General features: G+C 39.7%; 1 protein-coding gene across 1 annotated transcript; it reads left to right on the top strand.

The window, feature by feature from the left end:
* Window positions 1–1,998: 1,998 nt before the first annotated feature.
* LOC130164019 (protocadherin Fat 4) lies at window positions 1,999–20,729 on the top strand. The gene is made up of 21 exons (XM_056368390.1): window positions 1,999–2,030; window positions 2,078–2,789; window positions 5,221–5,349; window positions 5,642–5,797; window positions 6,647–6,827; window positions 6,920–7,053; window positions 7,176–8,123; window positions 10,673–10,798; window positions 11,568–11,819; window positions 11,909–12,007; window positions 12,347–12,519; window positions 13,060–13,211; window positions 13,856–14,163; window positions 14,868–14,978; window positions 16,296–16,487; window positions 17,219–17,316; window positions 17,400–17,561; window positions 18,323–18,508; window positions 18,830–18,904; window positions 19,004–19,040; window positions 19,132–20,729. The coding sequence occupies exons 1-21, from the start codon at window positions 1,999–2,001 to the stop codon at window positions 19,276–19,278; spliced, it is 4,410 nt and encodes a 1,469-aa protein (XP_056224365.1). The 3' UTR covers window positions 19,279–20,729.
* Window positions 20,730–21,995: the final 1,266 nt, after the last annotated feature.

Below are 21,995 nucleotides of genomic sequence, written 5' to 3'. Positions count from 1 at the left end.
GGTCCCTTTTCTTTTTCTGTTTGCACTACATTAAATGGAGCTACATCTGCTGTTTACTTATATGCTGGTCATGAGTTTTATAACAACGCAAGGCCTTTTACAACTTGATGATTCATGTCATAATTAAAATGCTCTGGATAGTTCACAGATTAACTGACTACCAAGATTTGTATCCAACCTGTTCTGACGTTGTTTTTGTTTTTTTCCGTTGTCTGTTTTAAATGCTATTAAGAAAACGATCTGTATCATTTAACTCAAAGGTTATGGCAGAGGATCCAGATGCTGATGAAAACGGGCAGATCATATACTCTATTGACTTCGGGAACAACGACGGCTACTTCTCAATCAATGAAAACACTGGAGCTGTCTCACTGGCTAAAACCATTCCCCTGCTGGACAACAGGATTTTGGAATTCCCTCTCTACGTAACAGCCAGAGATGGTAGATCTGCACAATGTGTCTCTGAGTATCCAGCACTACTTACTGCTTACCAGAATCAGTTATTCAAATTTAAGAATCACTTGCCCTGATTGTGATGATTCAGTTGTTTAAAAGAGACAACATGCACCAAATCACTTAAGCCACAAGAATAATTACAGTTAATCTCCTTCAGAGTAGGTGCTGTATCTCTGCCTAGGGGCAGAATACGTTGCTCTCTGAGGGCTGACACTTGGAAAGACTGCACCTCAATCAATGGAGTCACATCATCCACTTAACCTTTGTCAGTATCAAATACTTTGTGGTCATAAAATTGTTATCACTCCCTTGTACAGATCGATGATCTCAGGCACATACCTTTATTCACTCCAACTCTCTACAGGACTTAATTACATCTCTCTAACAAGGCTGTTTGAAACATGTAGCCCTGGGTAACCTCAACACCAGACCATAGGAGGGCTAGCTAAAGTTTGAATCATATTTGTCTTGATGAACTCATGCCTCATGGTAAACCCAGGGTTAATATCTTAGAACTCACACAGCTTGTGATTTGTAGAGATTTGATTACAGCAAAGGAGTGCTTCACAGAGTGATAAAACTTAAATTTCATTGCTAGCGATCTTGTCCAGCTATAAAATTCCTTGAAAAAGAGAACTATAAATGTCTCAGTACGCTTCAAAGGAAGTGGTTGTCGTATCATTGAACAGTGTCTGGAAACTTCTTTTCCACTCAACACGGGAGCTGTGTTCAGCAATTTTAGTAAATTCATGAAACTGACAATCCAACAATCAAGGCTGCTTCACACAGCGATGGGCCTGGTGTGCGGAGGTGTGCAAAAATAAATCTCATCTTTCATAAAACTACTTTATGAGTATTGACTGACATCATAAACGCACGTGTAAAAGTGCACGTCATGTTCCCCTTTTCTATGATTCATTCCAAAGACGAAATGGTTTTGGAGAGAATTGGGGAAACTGCAGCTACATAACTGTGATAAGATACTAGCAAATCCACAAAGCCAAGCTCATTTTTAACTACCTGCAACTACAGGGAGGGAAGGTGAAAATTATCTATCACATTCAGTATAATAAGTCATTATGATACTCTCCTCTAGGGGGAACCGTATCTCGCGCATCCTCAACGCTGGTGAACATTCTTGCTCCTGGGGACGGAAACCCTCAGTTTTTACAAAAACTTTACCATGGCACCGTAACAGAAGAGCAGGACCCGGGTGTTGTGATTCTTAAGGTACGTTTTTCAGTGAATTGGTATAAACTGTCATATTCAAACTAAACTGTCAGATGTTTTTAAACTACCACATGTTCATCTGACATCCAGAGTCCATTAGTGATAAGGTACTCACTGTTGTGCAGAAGGTGGGATAATTAACTCTATTTCTTCAGGTGAAATTCCTCGAAATTGCTGGTGAGATTTGGACTCTCCAAGTTGAGACAGAAGCCGACAAGTTTTCCATCTCCCCCACTGGTGACTTTACCACAAGGGTGAAGCTCGACTACGACGAAGCTCCACACAACTACTCTGTGGAAATCTCCATCTCAAATGGGGCCAATAGGGACACTGCAGTCGTCAACGTTCAAGTCACTGACGTCAATGACAACAGTCCTGTTTTTGCCTCCAGTTCCATCACAAAATCAGTCCCAGAGGACGAAGAGGTAGGATCCAACGTCACGGCTGTTCCCGCTACAGACAAAGACAGCGGCTTCAATAAAGAGATCAGATACTCGCTGAGAGGAGGAGAGGGGAGGTTCTCTGTTGATCCTGTGTCTGGGGTGGTAAGTGTGGCTGGTGCCCTTGATCGGGAGACCAAGGCTGAGTACAACCTGCAGGTGGTGGCTGAAGATCAGGGTCGTCCAGCCAGGTCATCCACAGCCACGCTGCTGGTCCAAGTGTCCGACATCAACGATAACATCCCAGAGTTCTCCAAGGCCGAGTATCAGGCTGAAGTCTCAGAGATAGAGTCAGTGGGTACGAGCTTTCTCACATTATCAGCTGTAGACCCCGACGAAGGACCAAATGGGCGAGTTACTTTCAGTATTTTCCAGCAAAGTCCCTCATCAGACCCTGCTGTTTTTGGGTTGGACCCTGCCAGCGGGACTCTGCAGCTGGTCCAGCCTCTGGACTACAGTGAGGTGCAGGAGTACCGTCTGATGGTTCAGGCCTCTGATGGGGGGACTCCCCCTCTGGTTGGGAACAGCTCTGTGGTGGTGAAAGTGAAGGACGTGAACAACAACCCACCTGAGTTCAGTAAGGAAAGCTACGACGTGGCCGTCTCTGAGAACCTGGCCAGTGGTGCGTCCATCCTGACCCTGGAGGTCACTGACAGGGATGAGGTGAGTTACATGCAGCCTGCAGATCACCTGCTCCTACTCTGGTTTATACCACTATGAAAATGTGTTGACAGTAGGGAATAATAATGTTTCTTTATCAAAAATAGCATTATTGATTTCAAACACTATGCTGAGTTCTTGCATCTTTGCAAACTTTATCAGTAGAAAGGCAACTGTACAACTGGAAATTGTATCAAAGGAGAAGTTGGTTGGGTGATATGCCTTGGGAATTCATCACTAGAGGCTGTGGTTTATGTTCCATCTGCTGCCAAAGGTCAATACCTCAACTATAGAGGGGTCAGATCAGACAACACTGAGATGAGTTAAAGGAAAACTGGTAGCTGACATCAAAGTTCATCTTCAAGGTAGCCAGGTTCCAAACTTCTGAATCAGCCTCAGAGAGTTAAGTAGGTCTGTTGTTATGCTCACTAACAATAAACCAATTAGAAGCTTCTAAATGGGATTGAGCATAGGTAGATTATGTTTTGACCTAGCTTGCTAACTGACCAAATACATCCATAAAAAATACAAACAGAAAAATTGACACAAAAGTTGCAACCTACCTGGGAGTGTCTGACTTTTACACACAAATGAACATCTGTTACATTCAAGCTGTTTCCAAACAAGTCCACATGATGCTGATCCAGCAGCAGGTAAATCTCTCTGTATTTCATAGTACACCACTTTGAAATCTGGTGTCTGTGGCGACTTATACCGGTAGCGATGCGTTTTACGTCAACCAGCAACGGTTGCTTTGCCAGACCTGAAGAGGAGAGCAACTTTGACGATGTACAGGGAGTAGGCTACAGCAGCTAGGAGTGTGCTGAAGCCTTTGGCGTAACCTAGGAAGCATCCAAGAAAAAGTTTCTGATGCTTCAGATAAAAAAAGAAACTCTGCGTTCAGAGGAAGCATTACAGTCTAAAAAAAGAAAGCCATCGACGGATGACCATTGGTGAGGCTTTCCCTCGTTGGAGAGCGCTTAAGGAAGAGAAGGGACTGAGGGCAGAAATGGATGTCGCCTTACTGCTCTTGGAAAGGTTGGTATTAGTAAAATATTTGGTGCAGGCTAAGTAACCACTACATTTACTCTAACTAAATAATGGATTATGTAGGTAGAGTAAATGTAGTAGTGTCAGTAGTGGTATAGTTATGCAGCATTAGCTAGCTAGCTAGCTATGTTTGTCGTTTTGAGAAAATAGGTAACCGTTAAACGGCAACTTTGGGACCTGAGCTGCTGCAGGATCTAAGTTAAGCAACAACACAGTTCTCTTGGTCGTCTCTAAGGTCCAAGTTGGGCTAGTTTAGCTCTTGTCCCTCTTGTTCGTGGCTCAGCCCGGACAGTCCCATCTTCTCCTGGAAATGTTGGTATTTGTAAATGGAGAGACTTGAAATGACCACTCCTGCAGACGGGGGAATCGAGTTCACCTGTAGACATACGTTATGAGCGTGTGTCGACAGTGTTTGTGTGATTACTCTCACGGCCAGAAGGGGGGGGGACAAAAGTTCTTCAACCTTCATAAATAAGAACTATTTCTTTGCTTTAATGGCATTGGGCCTCATTCACCAACCATTCTTAAGAAGAAATTTCTTCTTAAAAGCCACTTACGCACTTTTTTACGAAGATGCAGACATTCACCAATGTTTTCTTATTTGGGATTTGTTCTTAGGTAAGAATAGAATCTGCACACACTCAAGGGCTGTCTTACACACATTTGAGTGCTGACATGTTTGAGCAAAATAAGCGGTTATTGCATTTTCTTTGGTTCTACAGTTATATAATATTATATTATTTAAATTACAATAATTATTTTGTAATTTATAATATTTAAAAGAAAATAACTTTATGGTCTTTTAAAATAAATAAAAGCTACATTAACTCTTAACCACTTGTTTGTGGCTCACTTCCTGCAGCAGTTCCTCCACTTCAGAACCACTAAAGTTCCTTTTACGTTTTGATTCTGGTTCTCCGTCTTTAGATTTTTGTTTGAGCATTTTCTCAACCTTCCCTTACGGTATCTCTTTGTGACTTCTGTCTGTATCTGCACACGACGCTTCAGTCTCACGCACTTTTAATGGCATTTTCGGGTGTTTTTCTATGCTAGTTAGGGCCGACTGGCACACGCTTTCAATTTACTAGGAGATTGACATTCAGCAATCTAAGAACACAGGTGCGCACAATTCTGCGGTTTAAAAACACGTTCATGAATCTGATGTAGAGTTTTCTTATGAACTTTCTTAAGAACAACTTAAGAAAGAATTTAAGAAAATATTTAAGAAGATATTGGTGAAGAGGCCTATTGAGAGGACATGTGTCACTTTCTCTTGATTGTAAATAATCCCACCAAGAAATCAGCTAAATTGAAAATAAGGTAACAACCTCTAACGTTACCCTGACAGTCGTGGTATTCTCACGTTTTTCTTGATCTCTCACAGGGAGGATTTGTGGGAACTCTTCGGATCCTTCCAGAATCTGCGCCTTTCTCGATCAGCCCTGATGGAACGATCAGAGTGAAAAACTCCACAGCTTTGGACAGAGAAGCCACAGAAAGGATCATGTTTCAGGTAACGTAGAATCTCATGACATGCCTACTGATGCGTGGCTTCACACTTTTCACAATCAAGAAAGTAAAACACTCAAATGCTCAAAAGTTTCCATTGACGTTCTGCAAATGGTCAATGATTTACTTTTTGCTTGAGACATTATTTCAAGTCTACTTCTACTGCTCGCCAGGTTCATAACAATGAGTAACTTTTATGTCCTACTCTGCATGAGGATACGGATTTTGAGATGCTTGATAAATACATAAGGGCCCCTGTTACATCCTGACACATCTTTCTCTTGTCCATCATTAAGGTCGAAGCGAGGGAGACGAAACCGCCAAACCATGTCGCAATGGCCAATGTGAACATAACTCTTCTGGATGAGAACGACAACAGCCCTGAATTCACCAGCAGCGAGTACGCAAGCAAAGTCTTCACCAACCAAACAGAGGGGATGTTGCTTGTGAAGGTGAGGAGTCTGTACGAGAGGTTTACTGTTTACTGTCCACACAGATGTAACAATAGGCAACATTATTCATCTTATTTATGGGTAAACAACATTTACAGTTCAAGTTTTATTTTGGAAAGTGTAGCCTCAGAAGGAAAGAAAGAAATATTTGACGGGGCTGGGGAGAAATTACAGTTGAAAGAATGTCACAAAAAAATGATAATGAAAATGTAAAATTTGTAAAATTGGATTCACATTGACAATTGTCATCGTTTTTAGCATTACATTTATATGTAAATTTACTGCATCATATTCACTGCGTGCAATATAACAAAAAACACGTAAAAGAAAACCGGTATTAAATACATTCACACTTTTACACCTTAGAACTGTGGAACAAATAAACAACAACAGATTTTGAGATTCCACAGTTGACCAGTCTTAGTCATCATCCCCTCCTTCCCTCATTTACTGTTTCCATGTCAAATAGTTATTGTTCAACAATAAAGTGATGTCTATTTAGTTTAGTTTATTTGACCATGTGAGACAGAGGACACTAAAATTACAACAATTACAACTACAAAAATTTAACAAGTGCCAGCTATCATCAATAAAAGATACTTCAACACACACATTCAAAAATAAATGATAAAAAGTCACATACAAATTAAGGCTACAAGTATTATTTTGATATGCAAATGTTCTTTGATCCAAATCCTGGCACCACACGATCTAAAGCATTTTGTTAGACGGGATTGGTCAATAGTTTTCTTGAAAATGATGCTGAAGAATTTAACCAATCAAAGAAACGCCCCCGGATCAGGCTGATAACTGAAAAAACTTTTTTCTTCTCTATGATGGGATTCAAAGGTCGAGGCAGAAGACCCAGATGCAGGTGTGAATGGACAGATCAAATACTCCATTGACTTTGGGAATCAAAACAACTACTTCTCTATTGATAAAAACACCGGAACCATCACGCTGACGAATCTCATTCCACTGGAAGCACTTAAAACCTTACAGTTCCTATTGTTCATCACGGCCAGAGATGGTAACGTAAACTACATTTTCTTTTTCCACTTGAGTTCAGTTCAGTAAGTCACAGTGAGGTGGTGATAATGTTATTCCCGTCTCTCCCTCTAGGGGGCGTAGTGTCCCGATCCGCCTCAGCACAGGTGGAGATTCTCGCTGTTGGAAGTTCAAAACCACAGTTCACACAGAGCAACTACAGTGGCACCATAGAAGAAGAGAGAGATGCGGGAACAGTGATCCTGAAGGTGAGCTTCTCTGCAAATGAGCACAGCGGATCTCTGAATACTTTTTGAGGAAACTTGATTGGAAATATCAGACAGATATCTGACAGTGAATAATATGATCCTTTTCTTCACTACTTGTTCAGGTTGGGATCTTTGCAGCAGGAGAAATTCCTTGGACGCTCCGAGTTGAGACAGAAGCCGACAAGTTTTCCATCTCCCCCAATGGTGACTTCACCACAAGGGTGAAGCTCGACTATGACGGAGCTCCACACAACTACTCTGTGGAAATCTCCATCTCTGACGGGGACAGCAGGGACACTGCAGTCGTCAACGTTCAAGTCACTGACGTCAATGACAACAGTCCTGTTTTTGCCTCCAGTTCCATCACAAAATCAGTCCCAGAGGACGAAGAGGTAGGATCCAACGTCACGGCTGTTCCCGCTACAGACAAAGACAGCGGCTTCAATAAAGAGATCAGATACTCGCTGAGAGGAGGAGAGGGGAGGTTCTCTGTTGATCCTGTGTCTGGGGTGGTAAGTGTGGCTGGTGCCCTTGATCGGGAGACCAAGGCTGAGTACAACCTGCAGGTGGTGGCTGAAGATCAGGGTCGTCCAGCCAGGTCATCCACAGCCACGCTGCTGGTCCAAGTGTCCGACATCAACGATAACATCCCAGAGTTCTCCAAGGCCGAGTATCAGGCTGAAGTCTCAGAGATAGAGTCAGTGGGTACGAGCTTGCTCACATTATCAGCTGTAGACCCTGACGAAGGACCAAATGGGCGAGTTACTTTCAGTATTTTCCAGCAAAGTCCCTCATCAGACCCTGCTGTTTTTGGATTGGACCCTGCCAGCGGGACTCTGCAGCTGGTCCAGCCTCTGGACTACAGTGAGGTGCAGGAGTACCGTCTGATGGTTCAGGCCTCTGATGGGGGGACTCCCCCTCTGGTTGGGAACAGCTCTGTGGTGGTGAAAGTGAAGGACGTGAACAACAACCCACCTGAGTTCAGTAAGGAAAGCTATGACGTGGCTGTCTCTGAGAACCTGGCCAGTGGTGCGTCCATCCTGACCCTGGAGGTCACTGACAGGGATGAGGTGAGTTAAAGCACCTGCCTCTGTTGTGTGAAATGATTTGGAGGATAAAAGAATTGCTGGTTTATCACTATCTAAATAAGTAAGTAAACCGTACATTATTCACACAGAGGTTCATTCGCGCAGGTAACAGTATTCTTCTTCCCACCTTTGTTTGTCGTTTCTTGGCGCAGCAGCGTGATAGTGTTGGCAGGAGTGTGGGCTGTTACATACGTGTTCGTACTGCAAGAGATACAGACAGAACAGCTGTAAAACATTCATTTTTGGGCTGTTTTTCTCCCATCTACCTGCACCAGCTAACCACTGGTTTCCTCATCTAAACCTGATCTGATTAAGGAAGTTTTACCTTTACCTTTACTAAATAAGATCAATCTGTCTTTATGAAAAGGCTTTTGTACCACAGTCCTTTTAAAGTAGCTGTAATTAAAGCTCATCTTAAAAAGCCTACTCTTGATCCAGTTGTGTTAGCCAGTTATAGACCTGTATCAAATCTACCCTTTCTCTCTGAGATCTTTGAGAAAGGAGTTACGAGTCACTTGTTTGACTTTCTACAGAACAATAGTTTATTTGAGGATTTTCAGTCACGATTGAGATGCATCATAGCACAGAGACGACACCGTGGAAAGTTACAAATGACCTTTTAATTGCATCAAGGGACGTATGTCATACTGGTCTTATTAGATCTTAGTGCTGCTTTTGATACCACTGACCATCACGTCCTATTACAGAGACTGGAACATTTAATTGGTGGTAAAGGAACTACACTAACCTGTCCTATTTAACAGATTGATTTCAGTTTGTACATGTTCCGCAAAGATGTTCCACAAGGTTCTGTGCTGTTCTCTGCTTCCTTTCGACAATATTAGTAGGAAACACTCCATAAACGTTCAGTCTTATGCAGATGATACCCAATTATACTTCATCATTGCAGCCTGATGAAAGACCTGGATGACCTGCAATTTTTTGGTATTAAACTGAAGTTGTACTTTATCTAAACACATTATCTAATGACAGACGCCATTGCCCGGCCTTGAGCACTACAATAAGGAATCTCTCTCTGCATTATATTTGATCAGGATATGTTTCTTTAACACCCACATAAAACAAACTTCTTTTCACCGACGTAACATTGCAAAAGTCCGGCTCATCCTGTCTCTAAAATATGAAGAAAAAATTAGTCCAAGCATGTATCACTGCTTGGCTTGTTTATTTCAGTTTCTTATTATCATGACGTCCCACTAACTCTGTGATAAAAACCTCCATGGATCCAAAGTGCTGCAGTAAGAGTACTGACAGGAACTAGGATCACTATCTAGATCATGTCTCTCATCGTTCCTGTGTTAGCGGCTCTGCATTGGCTCCCTCTAAAGCCCATATAATTATAATTTAATATATAATTTAAGGTCATTGTATCCTATTACCCCACTAAGAACACAGAGGCAGAGTGTTCAGCTGTCAGACTCCTCTCCATGTCTAAGAGTAGCTTTAAAACTTTCCCTCTCGATAAAGCTTACAGTGATGGGTGACTCAGACTTTTCCTTGAACCGTCTCGTAGTTATGCTTCAATAGGCTTAGACTGCCGGGGCACTTCCCATGATGCACCCAGCTCCTTCATATCCCATTAATACATGTTACTAACTCGTCTTCCTCTCTCTCCTGTAGTTTTGTGTTTTCTCTCCCCATGTTTCTCTCTGCAGGTATTTCTGTGTCTGGAGTTGTAGAGTTTGGATCTGTGACTGCAAACCACTTCCTGCCCCCGTGATCCTGCAAAACTACTATTATTATTATTATTATTATTATTGTTATTAGTATACATATCTCTCTTTTAACCCAGCCGGTCGAGGCAGACGGCCGCCCACCATGAGCCCGGTTCTGCTCGAGGTTTTTCCTCGCCACTGTCACCAAGTGTTTGCTCATGGGGGGAAAGCTGGGTCTCTGTAAATAATTTTGTTTAGAGTACAACCTAGACCTGCTCTACATGTAAATGCCCGGAGATAACTTCTGCTACATCAATAAAACTGTCTCGATTTGACTTGTTTATAAGAACACCGGCGCCAGTGATGGTCAACAACGCTGCAGGGTGCAATTTATTAAATAAATAAAGAATGAGTTTTTACCGAAAATGTCGTTAAAGATTTTGTCAATTATTTCCACATCAACCTACAAAACTCTCAATATCTGAGAGTAAATATATTGCAAAATAAAAAAAACAAACAACAGATTATTGGTTGGTCTGCCAGTTCACACAGGACTTATCTTTGTGTTTGGTGAAATAGATCCAGTATTTTCCAGTTTTTTTAAAATAGATTTTAAAACTTGCCAGATTTATATCTGATGAAAACCCAGATCAGAAGAACTTTGTGTCCTCCTTACATCTGGACCTTGGCACCACTGCTTTTTGATGACGGGCATTTTTAAGGACAACCATTTCTCGGATCATACTTTATTATAGTTCAGATAAGATCTGTATCTGTTGTTGTTTCAATGCTGATGATTAACTCTGACTAAGAGTTGAGGTATTTAACACCCTTCGTCTTTATCTTCTTCTTTAGGGTGGATTCTCTAATGGCCACTTCGTCTACGCCAAAGATACCTTTGACATTAACAATCAAGGTGTGGTCTCACTGAGGAAGGACGTCACCTTGGATAGGGAGACTAAGGATAGCTACATATTACAGGTACAAACATTATTATGTTTCCAATCTCCTGTTTTTCTCCTACGTCCAAAAACACACACCAGTTTATATCTCCAGGGTTACCAGACAAAAAAGAAAGAGTATTAACATGTTTATTCCTTGGTGTAAACATGGTGTGTAGAATCTATAATCAATACTTATTTTTGTGTCATAAACTTGAGGAAAATTTCATATTAATTTTTTAAAATACTTTCTTTGCATATTGAAGGGAAAAAAACAATCTTGCTGTGACACTTTGAAAATTCTCCCAAAATAATTATAGAAAACATTTTTTAAAATTGTCATGTATGAATAAATTAATAAGTTACATTTTTATTTTAAAAAAAAATTTAAACGATTTTTGCATTTATTTCATACTGTTTTAAATTCAGGTCTCAATTTATCTGCTTCTATATCCTCTTCTATGTTTAATTATATCTTTGAATTTAAATTTAACCTGTTAAATATCTGTGATCTCAGCACAAGATTTTTTTTCATATAGTTTTTTTTCATTATTATTTGCAGCACAATAATTAATTTTCACATTATTTAAAAAAAGCAACAGAAACAAAAGAAAATCAATGTGGAAATAGAAGCACTATTTTCTTTGTTTTTATTTATTTATTTTATTTATTATTTTATTTATTTTTCCTTTATATTCCTTTTTTTGGCACTCCTATGATTCCGTGGCCTGGAGAGTAAAAAACATATTTTATAAAACAACTCTGTAAAAGCTGTGTTTATGTTGTTTTGTGTTGTCCTGTGTTTTCAGGTCGTGGCGGTGGATCAGGTGACCGGCGGTCTGAACGCCACAGCTGAGCTCAACATCACAGTCCTGGACTACAATGACAACGCCCCACAGTTCCCAGCAATCCCAGACCCCCTGCAGATCCCTGAGGGAAACTACTCAGAGGAAAACCCAAGAGAGGTTTTCACCATCGTGCCCACGGACGTCGACCTCGGCCTGAACGGAGAAGTCACCGTCTCCCTCCCCGCCCCTCACCCACTCTTTAGATTCAGAGAGGTGAGGCCAGGAGAGAAGACTGTGGAGAGGTTTTTTTCAGTCTTCACCGTGTCAGCGCTCGGCCTCAGAGTTCATGTGTTGTGTTGCAGGACGGGACGCTGCTGGCTGTCGGGCCTCTGGATCGGGAGAGCAGGGAAACGTACGACCTGGTTGTGATAGCTTCAGACGGAGGCAAACCACAGAGAGAGGTGAGAGACAGAGCCTGTAAACACACACTGTCACAAGTGTTTTATGAGTGTTTTAAGGAAGAATACGTCACAGGTAAATGATGTTATAATGTTTTCAATATGGAAACCAAATGAGGTTATGCACATTAAAAAAATCATAAAATGAAAATTTTCATGGCATATGTTCTGAGTTATATGGCCATTTGGGAATGAAAGTCCAGCTTATACTTCAGAGAGCGAAAGAGAGAGAGAAAGAAATAAAGAAAACATTTTGAAATAACAAACCTTTCAACAGCATAATATACAGTACAATGAGAATGTAGATTAAATGTCTTTATTAAACAAACCTTTGTGCACCAGAACATCACCACCATCAGAGTGAGCCTCACCGACATCAACGACAACAGACCCGAGTTCAGCTCCAGCAGCTACGTCAGCAGCGTCCTGCTGAAAGACGCGGAGGAGGGGAAGCTGCTGCTGACGCTGTCCGCCACCGACGGAGACGCCGGGGACAACTCACTCATCGCCTACAGGTGAGTTCAGATCAGATCAGCTGACTGTACAATCATTCACACAGCCTGGTTCCAACACTTTGGTAAAATTCAAGAACTTGTGAAAGTTACAGTGAATGTTTTACATTTCTGCACTAATTTGTGTCTCTTAAGAATTTCTGATTTAACTGACTCTTAATCAAGATATTCTGGTGTTGTTAAATTTCTACGGAGCCCCGGAGGGGTCATTGAGAAGATTTATATCGAGGCCATGTTTTTACAAATTTGAGCTCTTGAACGAAATACAATTTGTTCCCATGTTTTGATTCATTTGTTCCCACATTTTGATGAATTTGTTCCCTCGTTTTGATTCATTTGTAGACACAAATGTGGAGAGCCAGCACAACAGACCAGTTATCTTGTGTTTACTTGTGCACACAAGTTAATTAAAACATGGGAATAATTGATTATATAACAGTTTATTGTTATTGTTTGTTGTGATGTGATTTTCACATAATATATTTGTTTAGTATCTTAGCCTGTTTAAATGTTGAATTTGTTGTTTGCTCTCTGTCGTTGCAGTTTCTCTGAAGGAAGTTCTCCATATTTGGCCTTAAACAGTGAGACCGGGGCAGTGACTTTGACCTCTGACCTCGCTGATGTCACAGAGGACACAACGCTGAAGCTGACAGCCATGGCCAAAGACCACGGTCGGCCTCCTCTGAACTCCACAGGTCAGTCTGAGGGCCATGTAGTTTGGCTCGACGTTAGTAACGTACAAGTCTCCATGTTGCCTGTGTGTTAGTAACTGAAGCAGCACTTTCACTTTGACATGTGGGTTTTGATGCAACATCAAGGGCAGCATCATTTATTAAATAATTTAATCAGTATTGTAAGATTTCAAAAATGATGTGGAGGAAGAGGTCATCAGATTCATTTAAGTAGCAACAGAACAATATCAGAACATCATATTACAGAGACCTTTTATGAAATTATGTTTAAAGCATCATAAGTAAAAATGTATTATTATTATTTACAACTGTATTATACCATCATTATTGATGCAGGAACATGTAAGCGGTTTGTATTTACAGTCTTGGCCTCTGTAGAAACTTCACCTGTCGGATAAATGCAGTGAAATGTTTTGGAGTAGAAGTTTAAAGTAGAATAAAATGAACACACTCAGTATATGACTTCACAGCAACTTTACAGTGATCTGTCTGAAATTTAAATTAGACTATTTATAATGTGACTATAATAAATGAAAATCACATATGATTGAATATCATTTAAACAGGGCAATTATAAAATAGAATATATATAATGCAAGATATAAAATATGTGCTGTAGAGAGTAAGTGTGTTGCATCTTCCTGCAGTTCCTGTCGTGGTGAATCTGCGCGTTGTCAGTCTGGTCGAGGGCGTCGCTTTCCGGAGCTCCTCTTACAACTTCAGCCTCCCTGAGAACCAGGCGGCGGGGTTCGCAGTGGGGAGGGTCTGGGCCTCGTCAGGAAGTGACCTTTACGATGTCGCCTACGCGCTGAAGACACACACGGACCTGTTCTCCGTCGACGCCAGCGGAGCCATTGTGACCAAGGCGCAGCTGGACAAGGAAAAGCAGGAGTGGTACATCCTGGACGTGGAGGCCGTGGACACAAGGTCCCCCCCTACATCAGCCACCGCAGTGGTACGACCTGTTAGAAATTCAGTTTGAAATTCAGTTCTTAATGCTTCTGTACTCGGGTCTGTGGAGCATCTCCAGTAAATCACTTAATGTCCTTCCAGTGGATGAAAAAGCAGAGGTGCAACATGGAGACAGAGCGTGTACTGACGTATTGATGGGAACTGGTTACGTTCTCGTTCCTTTGAGTGAAAGTTGCTCATCAGGAATATAAAAAGTTATCAGTCTTGATCTGATAGGGTTAGGGTTAGTTTAGTTGAGGGTTAGTTTAGTTAATATTTATCTAAGTATTTTATGGGGCGATATCGTTCAGATTTTAACCAAAGCTAAAACCTTGTTTGAGAAAAAGAAATCTTTGCTTTAACAACAGTGAAACCTTTTGAATATTATGCAATTTTAATTTAATTTAGCTCTTTAAATCTATTTTATTGAATCTCATTGTCAGATTTCTTACTTGGATTTGTCCTTTTTTCTTTCATCTTTCATCTGTGAAGTACTTTGAACTGCACTAACCTGTATGAAAAGAGCTATAGAAACATTGGATTGATTGATAGCTTCGTCCTTAGTTTGTTTTTCTCATTGATATCTGTTCGCAGTCTCTTTAGTCATCCTGCTGAGCAACAAAGCGAAGAACACATGATATATAGATTATATAAAACTCATCCACTTCAGTATCTTCACCTGTCTTTCTTTTTCTGTCCTTTCCTCAGGTCAGAGTTCAGGTGGAGGACGTGAACGAGTCTCCACAGTTTCACCCTGAGGTTTATAAAGCCTCTGTCTTCAGCATCGCTCCCTATAAAACCTCCGTCACCCGCGTCAACGTAAACAACACACACACACACGCACACACACACGCACTTATATCAGCTTCCATCAGTTTCCGTTTGTCGGGAAACGTCGTAACAGTTTGGAGAAACACTCTTGAACTTCAGGCTTTTTTATTTCCTCTGTGTTGTGTGAAGGCTCAATTACTGAGGCAGTGATAAACAGCGGTTGTGTACCTTGACCTGACACACACGCAGCAGACTGTGATGTGGTTAATGTGTGTGTGAGCAGCAGTGAAACTCGTCACATCGTCAGAGACAGTTTATCTGAACACTCACTGAAAGATTCCAACGTTTCCCATGAGTCTCTGCCGAGGAGCAACAGCACCGAAAATTTCTTCAGACCAATTCTCCCAGAACTTAATCTGCTTTTGATTTGAAATTTTGTATGCAAACAAGAATAAATGCATATTTTTCTCCAGAGCCAGAGATACTGAGGTCACAGGTTTGCATAGTACCAGTCTCGCATTTCACATTTACACACCGAGCTACGATTAAAAATGGATATTTGTACAGAAACAGAGATAATCTTCCTCTGATCAGCAGGAAGCTGATGACTTGTCTGTCCTGGATTATGATGATGTCACTGATTGACACGCCTCCACTCTAAAAACCCCATAGATCCAGTTGTTGACAGTTATTCCACCGCCATTACATCCCATATGGGAAGGTTTGCTGGGCGTCTCTCACAGCGACACGTGACCTTTTATTTATGGCAGTTTATTACACCGGTCCCATCATCATAATGTGACACACTGACGTTCAAAGTCTTGCATAGAAACACTAATGTTGGAACATTTGACAACACACATTAAAACTAAACACACTCCTGCGCTCTTGAATGTAACTGTTGTTAAGTGTTGTTTGTTTGTTTTCTAATTCATTATTTTTGTGTATGTTCAGTGTTTTAAGAGTTCTCCTGACATCGTTTGAAGTGAGACCATTTAAATAAAAGTTGAATGGATGAAAAAGTAGGTAGAGAGGTGAACTACATGTCCCAGAAAGCACTGCTTCAACTTTTAGGTGAATTCAGGATAAATTTAGCAGCTGTGATTTGGTCCCAGCTGCAGAAATCAGTTTAACAAACTGAGGAAAACACATGAATCCAACAGATAACCATAGAGTCCCTGTGATGTGTGATGAGAAGTGATGATTTAATAGTTGAATTCACTTTAAATGTGTTTTTCAGAGGAACTGGAAACAGAAAATTAGATTTATACATTAGAATATGAGCAGAAAAATCTCTCCAGCAGAGTCCAGTAAAATGAACATGAAACATCTGTTTATATTTTGACCCCCCCCCCCCCCCTCCAGGCGACAGACCCTGACGTCGGTGAGGAGGGTCAGCTGGACTACAGTCTGTCAGTGGAGAGTCCTTACTTTGACGTGGACCCGTCCTCAGGTCTGGTGTACGTGGTCTCAGCGGAAGGTCTGGCTGGAAAGACGACTACAGTGGAGGTGAAGGCCACAGACCCCCGAGGTCTTCACGCTACAGCCAGGGTGGAGGTGAGTGGAGGGCTGGAGGAAATACATCCAAGCCCTGAAGATTTTTTTTTTTTTTTTTTAATAAATAAAATAGAAAGTAAAAATAAAATTTCAGCAGCTCACAGGGGAAAGTTGTTATTGAATTATGTTTATTAGGAGATTAAAAATTTACATTTCAGCTGCTCAAACGGATCAAAATCTTTAAGAAGATCCGTGACGGTCGACAGCTGCTGGATCAGAAAATCACCAGGTTTTATTCTGTTAAACACAAATTAAATAGTTTTACTTCTTTCTGAGCCGAGTCACATGAAACTGATCCTGATCCTGATCCTGATCCTGATCCTGAACCTGATCCTGAACCTCAACCTCAACCTCAACCTCATCCTGATCTGTTCTGATATCGTTTTCAAATTAATTTCAAATGAAATTTTCTGTTTAGGTCTTTAAATCATACCACACATTTTCATACATTAAGATCTTTAAATGTTCCACTGTAAAAACTGTGAAAACTAAAAACTGTAAATGTCCTGATTTATTTAATTATTTATTAATTAATTAATTAAATTATCTTATTTTGAAAATAGATTTTTGTTTTTATGTTATTAATTGTATTTATTTATCTTACTGCTTCATGTGTACTCTGCCATTCACTAACACAAACTAAACTGGTATTTTCATTGAACGTAATAAAAATAGATAAATAAATAAAATTACAACTCTTATGAACCACAAACTCTCTCTTCTGCCCCCAGGTGGCCGTCCAGGGAAACGCGAACAGCGGCGACATGGTGACCATCTCCCTCAACCGGCTGGCCAACATCGTGGAGAAGAAAGTTCCAGAGTTAGAGAAGTAAGTTTATTATTTCACTATTCATTTAGTTTGGAGATTTATTCCTCCCTGTTTTCATGGTTGATATTGTTTTTCCCTCTCAGGTCTTTAGGTTTGGTTCTGGGCTGGACCGTGACGGTCATCCAGGTGTGGAGCTTTAACGGAGGATCCACCGAGTCCAGAGCACTGAGAGCGGATGGGAGGACGATGGTCAGCTTCATCACTGCCGACGGAGAGGAAGTCATTTCCTCTGAGGAAGTCACAAAGTAAGAGCTTGATTTTTAACTCTGTTAACTGTTTTCAAATGACTGAAAAATTTAATTCCAGCACCAGATTTTCATGTGTTAAATTCCCCTTAAGTAGCTTCTCATAAACACATAAATTCATTGTGCTTATTTGTACTGAATATATACATATATAAACACAATAATGCAGAATATTTAAAAGTTCTGAGGGGGATGTCTTTAAATTACGTCCCTTTTTATATTCAAATTTCTGTGATATAAAACACTAAAAAGAAGCTGGAAAAACCAATTGATCGGCTTTTTGATCGCTTTATAAAATACTTTATAATAATTAATATATAACTAGGATTGTTGCTAATTAATTTTCTGTCAGCCAGTTGATCAATAAACATAAAATGTAATTACAAGACAAGTTGTTTCTGTCAGTTTTCATATTGTTGACAGTTAAATCTCCTCCAGTGTAAAGGTGTGTGTCCATGTGTAGTGTGATTATAGATCAGCTCTAGCTTCTATATTAATACTGTGAAAGTATCAAAGCCTCAGTCCACAGAGAAATGCACACAGCCTGTATTCAGAAACTGAGCCTTAAAACCAGCCGTCAGGACTTCTGGAACTTTGTGATGTCACAACAAAGCAGTCACCAAGCCCCGCCCACCTGGACCCACCATCCAAACCTTGCAGGATTTGGTTTCTCTGAGTGTTTTTACCTGAAATCTGCTGTTTGTTTTGGAGCATCATGCACCATCCTGACCTCCAACCTCTGACCTCTGTGTGATCACCAGGAAACTGCAGAGCCAATCAGCTGCTGTGAGCACCGAGCTGGTCAAAGTGTTTGGGAAGGGGCTTCATTTCAAGGTAGAGCTCAAGCCTCAAGAGTCCGCCTCCAACCACGCCGTGGTCATCGCTCTGGGCGTCCTGCTGGCCCTGAGCATTGTGGGATTCATCGTTGCTGTCACCTTTGTTATCAGGTGAGTCTGGAGAGCAGCAGCAGCTTCAGACTGGTGACGTTTCTCTGCTGATGGTGCAAAGGCAGCGAGTTCATCATATTCAGAGTGTGTCAGTGTCGTGTTCACAGCTCGTTACCACGGTGGACAAAACGCTGATTTCACTTTCGGTTGATCGACTCATTAAGTGATTGCTTCAGAAACATCTGGGATCAATCTCACTATTCAAAAAAAAAAAAATGTCATGATCAAAATCAGAGTTGTGTCAAGACATGAATTAAATATTTTTATGTCCAAATATCAGGATGAATGAATTTCAGTGTCGTTATGTGTTTCACCTCTCAGGTTCAAGGTGAAGGAGAAACATCAGGATTCTGACAAAGAGAGTTTTGACATTAACCTAAAAGCTGAAGGTTACACGTGAGTCCTCTTTAAAAAGAAACTCCTGACTCTTCATCACAGTTCTGCTTGAGATCTGTTTTTAAATATATATATATATATATATATATGTTGTTTCAGGAACTGGGGTCAGAAGATTTCTGAATCCTCTGCACAGGTAAAAACAAACCACATGATCTGATCACATTCAAGGTGTTTAAATGAAAGTGAAACAGAAGGGAAATGTTGACTAGCAGTTTGTGTCACAGGGACAGACGAGGTCAGAGGAGGACGAGCAGCAGAGGACCGACAGAGAGACCGACGACGAGTGGAAAGTGAAGACGGACAGCGACAGTGTGAGAGGTCGAGACGACAGAAACAGTGGCGGTCATGAAAGCCACACTTCTGCTCTCTGATCTGAACACGGCAGCTGTCAATCAAACTGTACGGAGTGTGGAGAGTGCCACTAAAATATGATTTACCACAGCTGACCAATCAGAGCTTCTGTTGCTGCGCTGTGGGTTGGACACAATTTAAGATAATGAGTCGTCTTTAAATTAAACTGTCAACAAACAAAAGCCACATTCAGAGTTTGTATGTTTCCTTGAGGCTTTACAAACTTCTATGTATTTATTTCCTCATAATTTGTATTGAAATATATGAACATATATATATATATATATATATGTGTGTGTGTGTATATATATTATATACATAGCATTGTTAAAATTTATGTTTATTGGCTTTGTTCTTCAAACAATCGGACTCATTGATAAAAACATTCCTCTGTAGCTACACAAAGATCCACTCAGTAACTTAAAATCTACTGCTGATGATATGAACATACAGATACTGTAAGGCCACATCAGTAAATGGTGGGAGGGAAAAAATCAGTATTTCCATCTGAATTTATTTTTCAATTTAAATCTAAAATTTATCATAAAAAAAGGTTTTTGTTTTTATATTATGTTTTAAAAAAGCAACACGCTACTTGATGTCTCCCAGTTTAGCATTTCTAAGCAGTAATGTAGTTACAAGCAGATTTTGTTTATTAATATTCAGTATTTGACAACAATTTTACAACAAATAACAATTGTGTTTTACTGTCTTGTCATTCATGATCTGTTGTGAGTTGTTGACAAATATATTAACACTTAGATCTTACAACTACATTATACTGTTAAAAACCAATTATCAACTGTTTATCTACTGCATATAAGTGCTAATTTAACATTTTAACACAAAATGAAAAAAAATAAAATGTTTTGATTGGTACATTAACTTCATTAATACATCTATAATAACTTTCTAGTTTCAATATATCTAATGTATACCCTCAGACTCCAAACAAGGAGAGACCTCAGTGGCAGCTTTTACTTTCTTTAGTTCAACCTGTTTTCTTCACTGAAATCAGATGCTGTCGTTCAGTTTAACATTTTTCATCATCATGTCTTTAAAAAAACAAGCTGATTTTACAAGAGACACTTCGCTGCCAGATTTCTCTTTTTTTTTGTCTTGTTTTAGGTTATGGAGACTATCACATCATGTGACTAAATAATTGACAAAATGAGAAGATGAAATGTTTTTTGGACGAATGTTTGTGTCGCTTTATGCTAAAGATTTCACTGAGGATCGAATGTCATTGCAATTAAATGTAATTATCAGTCTGAGTATTATGTCAGCTGGGTAATTACATAAAACTGAGCTGCTCTGTCAAGATTATATGTATTTTCGTTTTTTAATTTTCTTAGTGCACTTTATCAGTAAAAATGTAAATATCACCACAGCTCTACAGTAACTCTGGAACGTAACTACAACAACAACAACTATCAAAAGCACTTTCCTGTAATAAAATGAATTTTAATTGTGTCAGTTCATTTTATTTCATCTGAAATTTTCAAAGTATTAAAGAGTAGTGATGAGATTGTCGTGAAGTGGTTTGATTATATCTGATGGCTTCATTAACAACCACAAGGATTTGACCTGTCAGCTGTGACCTGAAGATTTGAAGCATAAAATTTCAAAAATGTCATAGTATATTAAAGCATAAAATGTCAAAATATGTAATAGTTAAGTAAGGCATGGGGCGTCGTGTAGTGTAGTGGTCTAAGCAGGCGCCCCATGTGTAGAGGCTACAGTCCTCGCTGCAGTTGGCCCCGGTTCGAATCCCGCATCGGACGGCCTTTCGCTGCATGTCATTCCCCCTCTCTGCCTCCCTGTTTCCTGTCTCTCTCCACTATACTATCAAATAAAAAAGCCCAAAAAAAAAAAAAAGTAAGGCATAAAATTTTAAGAAAATGTGATAGTATAATAAGGCATAAAAGAAAAAAAAAGTCATAGTATGGTAAGGCATAAGAAGTGAAAAAAAAAATCAACTTATATTAAGGCATAATAAGTGATAAAAAAAACATAATATAATACGGCTTAGAGAGTCAAAAAAACTTCATACTATAGTGAGGCATAAAAAGTAAAAAAACCCATCAACTTATATTAAGGCGTAATAAGTGAAAAAAACGTCATAGTATAGTAAGGCATAAGAAGTGAAAAAAAAAGGTCATAGTATAGTAAGGCGTAAAAAGTCAAAGTATAGTAAGGAATAAAAAGTCATAAAAACGTCATAGTATAGTAAGGAATAAAAAGTCATAAAAACGTCATAGTATAGTAAGGCATAAAAAGTCATAGTATAGTAAGGCATAAAAAGTCATAAAAACGTCATAGTATAGTAAGGCATAAAAAGTCATAAAAACGTCATAGTATAGTAAGGCATAAAAAGTAATAAAAACGTCAAAGTATAGTGAGGCATAAAAAGTCGTAAAAACGTCATAGTATGGTAAGGCATAAAAAGTCATAGTATAGTAAGTCATAAAAACGTCAAAGTATAGTAAGGCATAAAAAGTCATAAAAAGTCATAGTATAGTCAGGCATAAAAAGTCATAGAATAGTAAGTCATAAAAACATCATAGTATAGTAAGGCATAAAAAGTCATAGTATACTAAGGCATAAAAAGTCATAAAAACGTCATAGTATATAAAGGCATAAAAAGTCATAAAATCGTCATAGTATAGTAAGGCATAAAAAGTCATAGAATAGTAAGGCATAAAAAGTCATAGTATAGAAAGGCATAAAAAGTCAT

The sequence above is a fragment of the Seriola aureovittata genome, chromosome 3 (genome assembly GCF_021018895.1).
Source record: "Seriola aureovittata isolate HTS-2021-v1 ecotype China chromosome 3, ASM2101889v1, whole genome shotgun sequence".
Lineage (NCBI taxonomy): Eukaryota > Metazoa > Chordata > Actinopteri > Carangiformes > Carangidae > Seriola > Seriola aureovittata.
The sequence above is the reverse complement of the archived record's forward strand: the minus strand, read 5'-3'. Positions and strand labels throughout refer to the sequence as shown.